The sequence below is a fragment of the Lissotriton helveticus genome, chromosome 5_1, assembly GCF_964261635.1.
Source record: "Lissotriton helveticus chromosome 5_1, aLisHel1.1, whole genome shotgun sequence".
NCBI lineage: Eukaryota > Metazoa > Chordata > Amphibia > Caudata > Salamandridae > Lissotriton > Lissotriton helveticus.
In genome coordinates this window covers 350,431,641-350,447,231 of record NC_136065.1, presented here as the reverse complement: position 1 = coordinate 350,447,231, position 15,591 = coordinate 350,431,641, and the positions used below count along the sequence as shown (strand labels likewise).

The 15,591-nt window shown below is 45.0% G+C and overlaps 1 protein-coding gene across 2 annotated transcripts in view; it reads left to right on the top strand.

The window, feature by feature from the left end:
* PANK4 (pantothenate kinase 4 (inactive)) overlaps positions 1-15,591 on the top strand; it is a 483,727-nt gene that overhangs the window by 213,607 nt on the left and 254,529 nt on the right. For both annotated transcript variants that reach the window (XM_078642473.1, XM_078642474.1), the window contains exon 3: positions 12,319-12,527. In XM_078642473.1, the coding sequence (XP_078498599.1) occupies positions 12,319-12,527 (209 nt within the window). The remainder of the gene's footprint in view (positions 1-12,318; positions 12,528-15,591) is intronic.

Sequence of the window (15,591 nt, the reverse complement as noted above, 5' to 3'; positions counted from 1 at the left end):
ACAGCAAAATATTGTTCACATACATGGACATTAAAAGAGGGCGGGCTGGGCCTGAAACGCAAGCCGCGATGCAAGTGTTTTCCCTGAAGATGCCAGACGAGGGGATCCATGGCTATGATGAATAATAATGGTGAAAGCGGACACCCCTTTCGGGTGACCCTGGAGATGGGAAAACGATCTGAGAGAGAGCTGTTCACCAGCAGACTGGCTGGAATACAAGAGCTAGACTAGCACGTTAAAACCGTTGTGTATACCAAGCTTACATTGCGTTGCGTGAAGAAGGGGCCACTCAAGCAAATCGAATGCCTCCAGCGTCCAAAAGGGCAACCGCCGCAGGTGTCGCTGGAGACATTCTATTCAGACCTGAAAATACTGTCCTAAGGTTAAGTGCAGTTGATCTATGTGAAATGAACCCTGTCTGGATTGGAAAGGGGATCTGATCTAAGAGGAGCAAAAGCTTTTTCGCTATTGCCTTGTCTAATATCTTATTGTTAGAGTTAAGGTGTGATAGAGGTCCATAGGAGGCATATCTGGTAGGATCCTTTCCAAGCTTCAGTAGCAGCGTGACTGCAGCCTCGCACATTGTGGGTGGGAGTAAACTATTATCTAAGGATTCAGAGTAAACTTCCGGTAAGTGAGGTATCAGCGTCTATTTAAATGTTTTATAAAAGTTGCCAGATAAGCCGTCTAGGCCAGGGTACTTCACGCCATCAAGCGAGTCTAATACCTGGGAAAGTTCTTCAGCCAAGAAGTGTTCACTGAGAAATTGGGCCTGTCCGGTTGTAAGCCTGACCATTGCCACCTCCTCCAGGCAGGCCATGCGGGCAGTTGAGTCGAGGGTAGCCCGGAGGTATATAAGGATTTGTAATATGAAACTAGCTTGCGCATTATGTCAGCATTATTTGATACATTGGTGGGGTCTTCCAAGCAAGGGTCATAATGTGTCCTGCACCCCAAGAGGGGCGTAAGAAGCGAGTCAATGTTCTTCTGGGGTGCACCCCCTCCCCATATCTGCGCTGCATTATATTTACCTAGCAACGTGTCTTCTCGGTCAGACAGTTTATTAAACTCTGAGGAGGGTCACTCATTTGTGCAGCGTGGGTGATGTGGGGTTTGGGTCGTTGGCTCCGTCGATAGCCGCCAATTCTTTCTCCAACCGGGCAGGCTACCACGCAGCGTCCGCAACATGCCAGACTTCTTGGATATGCATATACCACTGATGTACGTCTTGAAGATGTCCCATAAAACAGCATACTGAGTAACGGATCCCGAGTTGAGTTCGAAGTATTAGAGTATAGCATTGTGGAGTAGCGAGCGGCATACCTCATCCAGCAACTGCGTTTTTGGAAATGACCATCTACGATCCCATCCCATGGCATAAGGGATCATGACATGTAAGAGCACTGGGGCTTGATCGGAGAGAGTGCGCGGCAGCGTCTCAACGTTCTGTAGCCACTGACAGGAGATTGCGGAGAGAAACCAATAGACAATGCGTGTCCACACCGAGTGTGGAGCAGAGTGGAAAGTGTAGCCGGGAGTGCCAGGGTAGCATATGCGCCAAGCATCTCGAAGAGCCAGTGAGTCCAGTAGGTCACAGACATCACGTAGAGATTGAGGTTTACCGCCTAGGCTATTGCCGGATGTTTCCTGACTGGGGTCCAGCCATAGATTCAGGTCTATGCCCTCAAATAAGGCATCCAAATCAAATTGATCCAGGAGGGAGTAGACCCCACTAAAAAAGGACGTGTCATCAATGTTCGGGACCTATATGATTAGAAACAGTTTCCCTGCCTAGCACTTTTCCACCCACCAGCAAATACCCACCCTGGTCGTCCCCTATGGTGAGTAAATGGGAGACTGTGATGTATAAGGATACAAACCCCCGTGGAGTATGTGCTGTACCCAGCGAAGTATCTATGAACCCCAGGAAGAGTCAACCTAGAGGGAGGCCTATGGGGGGAGAGATGGGTTTCCTGGAGGGAAGCTATCTTAATGTGGTGGTTGTGCAGATAGTATAGTACTAACTTACATTTTCTCAGGTTGTTAAGTCCCTGGACGTTCCAAGTCAGAAGTTGTTTCAACTGCCGATCTAGGGGTTCCCATTTCTTATATAACGGAATGTTGCTGACTCTTCATCGAATAGCAATCTGGGTGTAATCTGAGGGGGGGGGGATGTGTGAACACAGGGAGAGGCTGAGGGTTGGGGGAGACCTAATACAAATCTAACTGAACCCCAAGTGGCTCACCTTCCACGCACACCAGGTGGGGGAAGCCTGGTGAATTCCCATTGCCGTTGACCCAGAAACCAAAACCCCAACAAGGTGAGAGACTGACTCATCCGTGGGAGTCGGGCAACGCCTCTGGGCCCAACGCCCTTGCTGTGCGGATCATATTAATCAGCTGAGTTTGTTGAAGGCAGTGGAAGTAGATCATTAATAATAGTAAGTAGAACATCAGTATTAGTAATAACACCAATATGTCTCATTATAGTTCGCATCACAGCGATAGAAATTGCTGGACAGTGTTGAACGGATAATAGCTAATCAGGAGGAAAGAGTTCAGCGCTGGCCATTAGAGGTCTGTCCTGGGATGGGTGATCCAGGGTGGAGCGGTGATTGCGGGGGCCGCTGTCCTTCAGGTGCTCGCAGAAGGCCAGAACCTCCGCAGGTGTGCAGAAGAATCTGGGCTTATCTGTCGTCACACGAAGTCTCGCTGGGTACAACATGCCATATTAAAGGCACATCTTCCTGAGCTGCGCTTTTCCTTTCGTGAATTTTTACCTTGCCTCCTGTATGGCAATTGTGAAGTCGGGATAGATGGAGAGCGTTGTGCCCTGTTATTGCAGTGGAGAGTTCTCACGGGCCAATCAAAGGATAGTGCCACGTCCCATTGTTCAAAATGCTGACCACTATGGGACGCTGTGGGGCCCCCAGTGGTGGGCGAGAACCCTAGGATCTGTGGGCCCTCTCGAATATGAAGGTCGTTGAAAAATGCTGGGCCCCGAACAAATCAGAAGAGTTTCCATGAATAGTTGAGGGCGACCCATATTGGTTGATTCCGCCAGGCCAAGGATTCGTGCATTGTTTCTCCGGGACCTCGCCTCTAGCTCTTCGTTTTTAACTGCCACTGCTTTCAGGAGAGGTTCGGTTTTTGCCATTGCGGCAGTCTGGTCCTCGTGGGTGGATGCCCGCTCTTCCACAGCTTCCATGTCCATCCATTTGACCCCCCACCTATTCAGTCTAGCTGGGCAGCTATATTGTCGAATCTTGCATCAATGGCACGGAATCCCAATCTAAGCTAGATCATAATGACTGCTGTACCTTCATGGGGAAAGGGGTCCCCTGGTCGCCATCCACATCATGCACCTGTCCTGGGCGGTGGGCTGTGCAAGCCCTGTCAAAGCTAAGCCGTCTCTGCTTGGGGTCCCCACGGTCCATGGTCTCATAGGTATGCAGCAGGGGTGGCAGAGCAGTAATTGAGGAGGGGGCTACATGTGGTGTCCAAGTGGAGTTGTGGAAAATTCGCAAGTGGGTGCCCCACGATCAGACGGCAGGGATGGCAGGCCCCTATGTGCAGTCCACTCACAATCAGCAGTGGAGGGGGGGGAGGGGGAGTTCCCACGATACAGCTGAGGAATCCCCTAGAGTGTTATCAGGTGGAAAGGGGGATCCGTCCAGAGGTGTGCCCACAAGGAGACAGCAAAAAAGAAAGGGCGAGGGGGTAAATTGCCTGCGCTACTCACCCTCTGACACAGTGGCAGAGACGCACCCGGGATTGGGGGGGTAGGGAGGGGCGTGTTGCCCCAAGTCTCAACTGTAATTGTCAACTGGGCTCCCTCCCAGCCCGTGGTGGACATGCAGTGGCAGCCGTTCCGTGTCATTATGTGCGCTGTGCGCCGTGATCTGGGTTAGGTATGTCTAGGAGGTGGTCCTCCTGAGACGTGGGTCTAGTCCTTCATACGCTGTGGGCATGGTGGAGAAATTGTGTTTGAACCGTGGGTGGCAGGTCCAAAAAACGCTGCAAAAGTTTTAATTGGGATGCCAGGTGTATCCCCGCCGCCACCGACCCAGGCTCTCCCGCGGCCCCGGTCACCGCGAGGCATTAGAGGTAGGATTGGCCGCAGCCTCTTCAAGCCTGGGAGTACCACCAGGCCGTTCTGACCCCTGCCTTCAGAATCCGCCCACGGGCGATGCTCGGGTGAGAGGGAAAAAGGACCAGCGGGATAACGCAGCCCCAGCCTCAGACTCACCCATGGCCCCTGTCGCCCTCAGGCCTCCGAGGTAGGCTAGGCCAACCCCCTATCCAGTAGGCCCGGGCCACTCGGGGCCATGCCAGCAGTGTCTTGGGGGCTGAGTCGCCTTGCTAAGTGCCCCCGCCCGATGATGCGAAGCCTTGCTGGATTCGGGTCTTGGCAGTGGGTGGAGGGCCTCATGGGCAATACAGCAGTAATTGGGGGGGAAGGTGGGCAGGCTAGTTCAGTCCATAAGAAACAAGTTACTTACCTGTAACTATAGTTCTCTAGTATTGGAATCTTTCATATATTCACATGCTTGAATCATTCCCCGTCGTCGAGTTGGGGAGTCCCCGGTATTATAAAAAATAATAGTGTCCATAGACATAAACACATAAGGCCTAGGCCTAACACTCTTTTATAAAATATCTATTTCCTTTAGTCAAAAGGACCAAACTCAAAACGCAACCAATCAGAAGAGACCACACTGTAGAACCTTCCTGAGAGAGGCTCCAGTCCCTCAGATTTTCCAAGCACAAGTGCGCATAGTCGAAAAATACTGAGATAAGAAGTGAACCTTCTGCAGGGGAGGTGGGTGGGTTGCATGTGAATCTATGAAAGATTCCAATTCTGGAGAACTATAGTTACAGGTAAGTAACTTGTTTCTTACTCTTGTATTGGAACTTTCATAGATTCACATGCTTGAATCAGAATAGTCAGCAGTCAGCAGTAAGCGCCACATTTTCAAGCCATTAATTACAAGTGTAAATGCATTCTTGAAAGCATTAATCATGTACCACAATATATACATATAAATGCATAAGCAAAAGGAAAAATTTCAACCATTGAAAATGTGTGACAGTTCAGGATAGTGGGAAGGAACCCAAGAAGAAGGCTCACCTTATTGTAAGAGATGTCTGAGAACTTCTTATCATACTGCTGCACCTTACTTATTCCCAGCATCCAAGCAGTAATGCCTGGTGAATGTGTGCGGTGTCTTCCATGTTGCTGCTCTACAAATGTCCGGCAGGGACACACCTGCGAACGGCGCTGTAGATTTACACATCGCTCTTGTAGATTGGGAACGGACTCTTTAAGTCAGAGGATGGCCCGCTTGTTGATGACAGAATAAAATTGCACTTGAAATCCATCTAGAGATGCTCTGTTTAGTGATGGATAAACCTTTTCTATGTGCACTGTATGCAATAAGGAGTTGGTTTGACTTTCGAAATGTCTTAGTCCTGTACAAGTAAAATTGTAGGCACCTTGTAACATCTAGAGAGTGCAGAGCACGCTCCGCTGCAGTCTGCGGATTTGGGAAGAATGAGTTTCAGTACAATAGGTTTGTTAAGATAGAAATCCGAAGGGACCTTAGGGATACATTTAGGATTTGTTCGTAGAATAACCTTCTATTATTTAAATTGTAAGAAGGGTTTCTCAGTAGTGAAAGCTAGAATTTCCCCCACCCTTCTTGGCGCAGTAAGAGCGAGGAGAAGAGCCACCTTCCAGGACAGGAACTTCAAATCTGTTTTATGAATAGGTTCAAACGGGTGCTTCATTAGTTTACTAAGCACCGTATTGTATTGCCATGTAGGAGGAGGTGACCTTAATGGAGGAACAATTCGAAAAATCCCCTTGAGAAACAGTTTTATAACTCTGCAGGACCATCGAGATGGCCCTTTAGCTGTTATGCGGAAACTGGAGATAGCGGCCAAATGGACCTTAATTCACGTGTGGGCTAAACCTGAGGGAGCCAAGAGAAGCAACTGAGGCAAGACTTCCTCAGGAGGAGAGTGGAGAGAGCTAATGTTAGATGAGTTACACCCCCTGCCGAATCTTTTCCACTTCAAGGAGTAAGTCTTGTTAGTACAATCAGCTCTTGCTTTAGCTAGCTCCTGTCTACAGTCCTGTGGGATTTTGAAATTCTCAGAACTCAGGCTCCAAGCTGCCAATTTCAGAGAACTGGGGTTCGGATGACACACTTCTCCCTGGTTCATTGTCAAGAGAGACTTGATTGGTCTGAGGTGATTCGGAGACTTAACAGACAGCATTTGCAGTTGTGTGTCCCAATGCTGGTGAGGCCAGTCTAGAGCTATTAGAATGACTCTGAAGGGTTCTGTCTTTATCTTCTTTAAAACTCGAGGCAGAAGAGGAATGGGGGAAAGGTGTAAGCAAATATGCAGAACCAAGCTATTGAAAAGGCATTCCCCCACGAACCCTGATGGTGACTCCAACTTGCTAAGTACCGGCATTTCGCGTTTTCTGGAGATGCGAACAGATCTTCGTTTGGCTTGCCCCATTGGAAGAAAATGTTGTCTAGAGTGTGCTGGTCCAGCTCCCACTCATGGCAAGAAGTTTCAAGCCTGCTCAATCTGTCCGTTATGACGTTTTGTTTTCCTGGAACGTACTCTGCTGATAAATGCACTTTGTGATGAATTGTCCATCTCCACATGGGCTGGGCTTCCTGAGAGAGCAGGAGAGATCTTGTTCCTCCCTGTTTGTTGAGGTAGTGCATTGTAGTGGTGGTGTCCATCCTGACAAGCACCGATGTACCCTGTATCTTTGGCAGAAAAGCTTGGAGCGCTAGGTAAACTGCTCACAGCTCGAGAAGATTGATGTGCAGTTCCTTGTGGGAAGGTGGTCATTTCCTGCTGACCTGTAAGTCTTGTAGGAAAGCACCCCAGCCCTCTAGTGATGTGTCCATTGTAATCACGGGAGGAACAGCCTGTGATATTAACGGCAAATATCGCGATAGCCGGTGAGGTTGTGTCCACCAGTTTAAGGCCGTTATCGTGGGAGGAGTAATCCTGATCAGATCATCGGAAGATCCCTCTATCTGTATCCATTGTTCAGTCAAAGCCTCCCGAAGAGGAAACATTTGAAGCAGACAGTGAGGTATGAGAGGGATACAAGAAGACCTCATCCCTAGGAGTGATTTGAATAGGTGTACTGAAATGGACTTTCTTTTTTGGACCCTGCTTGCCAAGGATCTTATCCTCTGTTGTCTCATCAGAGTAGGATAGGCCTTGGTTTCCAAGGTGTCTACAGTTGCCCCCAGAAACACCAGTCGGCGAGATGGCTGTACGATTGACTTTTCCACATTTAAAGTGAGGCCCAAGTTCTCAAAGTCGTAGGCAGGCTTTGGTAGCTGCATTTGCTGCTTTGTACATGGGGGCTTTGAGAAGCCAATCGTCTCGGTAAGGGAAAATTTGATGATGCTTTTGTCTTAGAAATGCTGCTACTGGAGCCAAACATTTTTTTTAAATGTGGGGATCCGATTTTAGTCCGAAGGGTAAGACGCGGAATTGAAAGTGACTGCCGGCCACCGTTAATCTTGGAAACTTTTTGTGTTTTCGGTGTACGGGTATATGAAAATATGCATCCTGGAGATCCAACAACGTCATGTAATTGTTTCTGTTGAGGAGGTGAAGCACATCCTCAATAGAAATCATATGGAACGATTGCTTTTTGAGGAATATGTTCAAGTTCTTCAAATCCAAGATTGGTCTCCAGTTTTTCAGCTTTTTTTGTATCAAGAAAAACCGGGAGTAAAACCCTTTTCCTCTCTGATTGAAAGGAACGTTCTCTATCGCTCCTTTTTGTAACATGTTGGTAACTTCCATCTTTAAGATGTGTATATGTTTCTGGAAGCTAGGTTCAGGAGGGTTAGCTGGCGGGATCTTTACAAATTCCAGAGAGTGTCTGAATTTTATAAGGTTTAGGACCCATCTGTCCGACGTGATTTCTGCCACTGTTGTAAATAATGGGATATTTTGCCTCCCACTTTGGATGGAGCTAGTGAGATAGAGGCCGACAGCTGGGAGAGGTCATTGTTGTCCACTGGACTCCTTACCCTGGCGTCCTGATTTTCCTCTGAAGGGAGCCTTGTTGTAGGCTGCTCCAGGTGGTTGGCGGTTAGTATACTGTGGTCTATATTGTTGATTGGCTGCAGGATATGATCAATACCATTCTTTTTGAATCTCCATACTGTACTGCAGCTCTGCTGTTGGGCGACATGCTGAAAAAACAAGCCAAATGGATCTCGCATGGGCAAGACCTATTGGCTTTGCCAATGCGTTTTGCTGATGCTGTTCACTATCAGCAAGAAGAAAACAAGCATTGGCATAGCCAATAGGTCTCACCTTTGAGACCTTATAAGTGTTTAGCCATGCAACACTTGATGTTGTTGCACCAAGGATATTGTGCTCGATAACTAAACAATTATAAGGTCCCAAATGCGAGACCTATTGGCTATGCCAATGCTTGTTTAGTTTGTGGCCTGGTGCAATGCCCAGTCAGCCCTCTCCCGTTAAGAGAATGTCCAGTTGCCAATTTAGCCAGAATACGCTGCAATAAGTGCGATAGAGCCCACTCAGCAGCCTCCGGTGGTTAAGTAAATGTCTGCAGCAAAACACTTGTAAACACTGCTGAAGGCTCTGAGTGCAGTAATATGTTTGCTATGTAGCTCTGCCAAGTAATATAAACAGCATGTTAACATAAGTAGGACAGCATGGTAAACAAATGCTAGGTAAATTGTAGAACACAATTCCAGGTTTGCAGTAAAGACCTGCATCCTGGACTTGCATGGACCATTCACTTCTTAGCAATGTAAATTTCACCAGACTGCCAGGAAGCGATTACCAACTGGCAAATACTTCACCAACATTGCAGGTATCTTTGTCAGTACCGGTAAACTCACTAAGAAAAGTCATCAAAATCCTATATGTCGAAATGTAAACGTACCCAGGATTGAAAAACATCTCCTGAAATATATTGTTGGAGCTAGATAACTATGATGTCTAAATTATTACTAGGTTAGACAATATTAGAATTACCCTGTGATAAAAAACAGAGAATTCCACATAAAAGCCAATTTAAAAACTAGCTCCAGGTCATTTCAGAATTTCAAAACTTGAACAAATGGCGGGTAATTTCCTTGATGAAAAAAGTGGAAATCCTGTAGAATTCAGCAGTGGCCATTATTCCTTCCCCGGCGATTGGTTCTGCATTAATAAAAGCATGTCTGTGTGCAAAATGTTTCTACCCCAGTGCCTCATCCTCGCACGGGGTACAGGAAAAGCTCTCCCTGCTCGCAGATAAAAGATCTCACCACCTCCCCGAGTCTCGGTAAAAGTAAACACTTGGCCCAGTAAACTTCACCAACAAGCAAGAAGCACTGATGAGTGCAATGAGCCCGCCACCTTCAGGGGTACGATAATGGCCCACTCTTGGGGGCCCCCGGCTCCCAGGACTGAGCAGACAGTAAACAGGAAGTGAGGCCGCCGGCCCCTTACCTTCTGGTCCAGGTAGGAGGAGGGCGGCAGCAGGACAAACTCCCGGATCAGGCCGTTTTGGATGGTGAAGGAGACGCCCAGGAAAGGTAGCAAGACCAATGGCGAAGGCCCAGGCCGGGAGCGGGCATCGTCAGGCCGTATGCCGGCAGGTTGGGGCTGGAGGGCAGAGAAATAATCGCCCCCGCAGACCATCCAGGTCATAACTGTGGAGAAGTGGACAGAGCTCACTGTAGACCTGCACTGCAGCCAATAAACAACAAGCATTGGCCGCGAAGCCGTAAAAGTAATGCCGCGCGGCCGCTAAATATTTTAAAAAACACGAGTGGTGATGTGAGTTGTGGGCACGCAGCGACAGGAAAAAGTGCTGTCCGCGTAATAGCAAGCCGGTGGCTGGCCTGGGTAGCACTTTTAAACCACCTACTAAATTTCTCTCAAGAGCAGCGCATGCGCCTGGATCTAGCAAGACCTAAAAATGGATATTGCCGATGATGATCTGCACAAGTTAATGCACCATGGCGCAATGGAGGCTCCAACAGGATGTATATTCTTGCATGAATATGTGTGTCATAACACAGCTACCACATTTTTATTTTTATTTGCCATACTAAAGTGATATTAACAAAAGAAATGGTTCTGTCGGGTGGTAGCAAACATTACTTTAAGGGAAGGCTGGAAAAGCTCAGAACACACAAGCAAACCTCTCTGAGAAAAACGTTTTTTATAGTAAAAACAGGAACACAAAACAGCAATTACTTCATTCCGTTTTGGTTAGATGCTTAAAACATGTGATTCGTGACTGTTGTGAGCAAAGTGACTAGTGCATAGCATATAGTGACATTTATATACAAATATGTACACAGGGTGGGACAGAAGCAAAGAGTGCGTTTGGAGTGGGGGGTGAACGGGAAGTGGCACAGGAGAGACAAAAGAGTGAGCAATAAAGCTCATGTACTCCTTGGAGTATTAAAAATGTATCTGATCGTAAACAGTTGACTACTAAATGTTATCCAGTCAAAAGAATGGTTTAAAACAATTGTGCTCCAGGCGATTGACAAAAGCAAGAATAGGAAGGCAATCCATTGAGAAAGAAGCAAATCATGAAAGCTATCCATAGATCAGAACTGGGCTGATCCAAAGCCCAGGTAGAATTAGTAGTATCCACTTAGTCTTTCGCTAATAGACAGATAATGTTGTATGAGCGCCCTAAAAATATAGACATTGGGTAAGCACATAGGTCTGGCCGTTGCAAGTTTATGCAATGGTTATTTATTTTTTGTTTCTAAGCATATGCCCTAAAGTTAAATAAATAAAGTTTGGGGTAAAAAGGAATGCATGCAGCCTCCTAAATATGGTAGACATATGCTTGTCATCAACATTTTTATTTAAAAAAAATTAACCATTCCATCCATGTAACTTTAATATAACTGTACTGGCCATTTGTAGTATGCTGGTGTACTTGGAACAAGTATAGAAACTTGTGTTAGTTCTAATGCGTATCCTAGGAAAATATGGTTCTTACTGGCTCAAATGAAAAGTAGTAATGACTTTGGATTACTGTAACTTGAAGTTGTAGATTAAACACACAAGGAAATCCTTTAAAAAAAATGTTTTTACAGAATATAAATTAAGCATTGGCAAACTGAATTATTAACCCACCAGGTGTGGCACAGAATTGTTCTTCGTTAGGCAGTTGGGCATGTGTTATTAGGAAAAATGTAGTTACTCGCTTTGTAAAAGAGCTAATGACTGAAGTATGCTGACCCATTGCTCTATGCCGCCTGCGGTAACGGGCAATGCCAGGTGCCCAAATCACCTCTATGTATGTATGTGTGTATATATATATGCATTTTTTTAATCATGAATTATTTTTTTGGCTTCAGGAGACTGGAGAGCCAGCTGACACTCTCTCTAGGTCATACCCATATATGGCTATTATCTGGCTCCTTTTACTTAAAATGGTCTTTGAAAGGAAATCGGCTGCCAGGTTTGTGTCTGGCTCAGATATTGAAGGTAAATTACAGTCAGCGGTGGAAGAAAAAGCACTACAGTGGTGAGTGCCAGAAGCGGCCCTTATTGCAAGTGCAGTGCTGAAGCCAACGTTCAGATCCACCCATAGATATACCTCCTTAGGTTTACTTTATTTCACACTGCCATTGAAACTTCCTCATGCGAGCTTTAATACTATGTTTTAATGATTACATTTTGCAATCACTTGCTCCCAATTCCATCATAATGCCTGGAATGGAAATACTGTTACCCCATACTTATGGTACTGAGTACCCAATCTTCTTGGGCATATTTTAGCAGCTATTCTTACCCTGATTTTTTTCTGAAGGAAGTTGTTTCAGATCTACAAAGAGAGGACTCCTGCCAGAAATATTTGCCTCTGGGTCTGATAAGAACTTTGTTTACCTGTAGGACAAAAATAGCAAAATCTATCTTTCTAGGCCATACATTTGGAAACTGAATTAATGTTAACGCTGATCAATACTTGTTCTTGATTTAAAGAAGGATATTTGGAATAGATTTTCAAATGAATATATTCTAATTCCTAGTTTGGAAGAATACTGGTCACTCGACATACTATGACCTCAGAAAAAATGGTCCTTTTAAAATTTGTGATTGTACAACGAACCCTCTTAGGGTTGAGGTGGTTATCTGCAAATGCAAGGGCTTTAAAGAGTAGCATATAGCTTCCACTTTGGAAAAAAAGGCAAGACGACTATTGCAAATTAAGTTCAATCAAAGTGAAATTATAGAAACTAAAACAAAACAAATCCTTTTTTATTTCAGGATCCTGAGGATGAACCACTGTATGAAATCTCAGTCCAGGAAGAGATAACAGCCCGCTTGCATTTTATCAAATTTGAAAACACATACATCGAAACATGCTTGGATTTCATCAAAGACCATCTTGTGAACACAGAAACCAAAGAAATCAAAGCCACAGGTGGAGGGGCATACAAGTTCAAAGACCTCATTGAAAGGAAGCTTGGCCTCAGGTAAGAACCAGTCTCGGGCATAAACTTGCATAAACATGATACAAAAAGTGAGAGCTTGGATCCTACAAATGTAGTTGTGGATAATCGGACCTTGGAATTGATTTGTTTTACCACATTTGTTTCTTTTTTTTCAAAAAAACAGCAGCAAGCAAACCTCCTTATTTATGGCACAATGAGTTTGGTATTATAGGTTTGAGTTGAAAATTTCTAAGTGGATAAGGGACTTGACTATCCTGAAATCTATTCTTCATAAAAACCCAAACCATATTTTGGAATAGTTGAAAAATAACAATTTCATACATTACCAAATTCCCTACTTCTACCCACATTGCATTTCCACTTCAGTTGCAATTACTCTTTTGTTTTTAATCTTGGAGATTTGTTTTATGAAATATTCCTTTTATTTTGAAACTTTTGTTTCAAAATGTGATATGCAAATATGTAGCATAAATCTGTGTTTCCATATTTGGAAATGCTTCTGCAATATAGAAATTTAGAGCACATGGAAAAAAGTTAATGAAATAGAAATTGGAATCTCCACTTAGACAAACTCTCCACTTGGACCAGCTGATTAGTATTCTCTGCCTGCCACTACATCGCTATAGCGATAATTTTTTTGGCTCATTGGTTCTCTAAAGTACATGTCGTGTACACGCAGTGAGGATCGTCATGCTGCCCCTGCTGATCTCAGACAATTACGCATGTGCTTCTAGAGACTGTGATGACCGGTCTGTTTTTATTTCTCCTACGCTTACCACTTAATCCGAACCTCAGGTCTACATATTTTTGATATATTAGACTAATTACTAAATTACGCACATACAGGTTAGACTAAAAAATGGAAGCAAAAAAACTTTGGATAATCCATTTTCCCCTCTTAAGTTGTCTTTAATGTAAACATTTTAATACAGAGCGGAAATAGCAAAGCAGCTGTTGGTTTACTCTTACCCACAGTGAAGAGGTTCATGCTGCCTCTTCCGGCAGTGTATCTTTTGTTCCCATACCTAACAAGCATTTGCAATGCAATAGGTCTTGCATTAGGAAAGTTTGAGCTATTGGCATTGTAAATGACAATTTTTTTATTTATGTGTTGCTTTTGAAAATAGATACATTAATAGAATTGTCATTTACAATGCCAATAGCTTAAACTTTCGCAAATGTGACACCTATTGCATTTGTAATACAATATGTGTTGAGAGTGAGTGAGTGAGTCAGTCAGTGAGAGAGAGTGGGCGAGTCGGTCAGTGAGAGTCTGTTAGTGACAGTGAGTGAGTGTGTGAGAGAGGGAGAGTCTGTCAGTGAGAGAGTGAGAGTGGGAGAGTCTGTCAGTGTGAGTGAGAGCCAGTGTGAGTGAGAGCCAGTGTGAGTGAGAGCCAGTGTGAGTGAGAGAGCCAGTGTGAGTGAGAGAGCCAGTGTGAGTGAGAGAGCCAGTGTGAGTGAGAGAGCCAGTGTGAGTGAGAGAGCCAGTGTGAGTGAGAGAGCCAGTGTGAGTGAGAGAGCCAGTGTGAGTGAGAGAGCCAGTGTGAGTGAGAGAGCCAGTGTGAGTGAGAGAGCCAGTGTGAGTGAGAGAGCCAGTGTGAGTGAGAGAGTCAGTGCGAGTGAGAGAGTCAGTGCGAGTGAGAGAGTCAGTGCGAGTGAGAGAGTCAGTGCGAGTGAGAGAGTCAGTGCGAGTGAGAGAGTCAGTGCGAGTGAGAGAGTCAGTGCGAGTGAGAGAGTCAGTGCGAGTGAGAGAGTCAGTGCGAGTGAGAGAGTCAGTGCGAGTGAGAGAGTCAGTGCGAGTGAGAGAGTCAGTGCGAGTGAGAGAGTCAGTGCGAGTGAGAGAGTCAGTGCGAGTGAGAGAGTCAGTGCGAGTGAGAGAGTCAGTGCGAGTGAGAGTGTCAGTGAGAGAGTGAGAGTCTGTGAGAGTGTGATAGTGAGTCAGCCATTAATGCAAGGCATTTGCAAGTAGGGTGAGTACTCTAAAGCTCAACTTTCATTGTGAAAATGGTTCGAATATACTGCCATTGCCACTGTGTGTTGTACTCATGTCAACATAATCCTGCATCAAATGGCGTTGGCGTTCAGGGATATTTGTGCGATTTTAAACGTCATAAAAGCAGTGCTTACAAGGAGAGTGCGTTTTTTATTTTTTTTTATTTGCAGTTTTAAAGATCATTAAAGCAGTGCTTACAAAGGGTGTGTGCGCTAAAAACATTTTTTGCTATGTTTACTATTCAAGAAATAAATAAACTTAATATCCTCCTGTGATTGTTAGCTTAGGGGGGTCTGAGCACATACTTATAACTCTGTTAAAGATTATTAAACAAGTGCTTACAAAGGGTGTGTGCGATAATAAAAAAAAGTTTGCACACTTCTTGTATTACATATATTTGTAGATTGCTTTCATAATATAACTTCCCTTGCAAAGTCACCAAATAATAACTTTTGAAAGATGAAAGAGGAGAACACCGACATCATGCCAAGAGCAGCCTCGAACTGTGTCTGTTAAAACGTACAACGTGAAAATAACAATAAAAAGCTCATGTTTTCCACCCACGCCGTGCATCAAAAGGGTCACAACAGAGCATGGCAGACGTTTGTTGCGAACTGGAAATAGAGTTTGGAGAACAGCTGCGTGAGAGCTATTGCATTTCAAATGCTTCTTAAGCTACGCGTCGAAATATCTGAATCTTCTGCTGTGCCTTATTGTATGAAGTAAAGCATATACCCAGCATTTCGTGGTGCTAAATGGAGCATTCCCATGTATTTGAGTGATTTGCATGGAAATGTACGCAATTTTAAATCTGTTGTCATCCTTCTATGAAATGAGTACAACTGCTTAAAGTTTGACCACCATAGAAGCCAGGACCCCTGCCAACTTTAGCGTTCAGCCGATGGTTTCTTCTAATGCTGTGGACTGCAGATTACTTGGAATAGTCTACATGCAACTGTTTAAGTTGCTAAGCAGAACTAATTCTGTATGGAATTGTAAGACGCCTTGAGAAAGGCATCTGTAGTATTAGGCATCAACACTACAAGGTAATCACTTGGCAAACTACTTAAGGGAAAGCGCTGCTGGCATGGT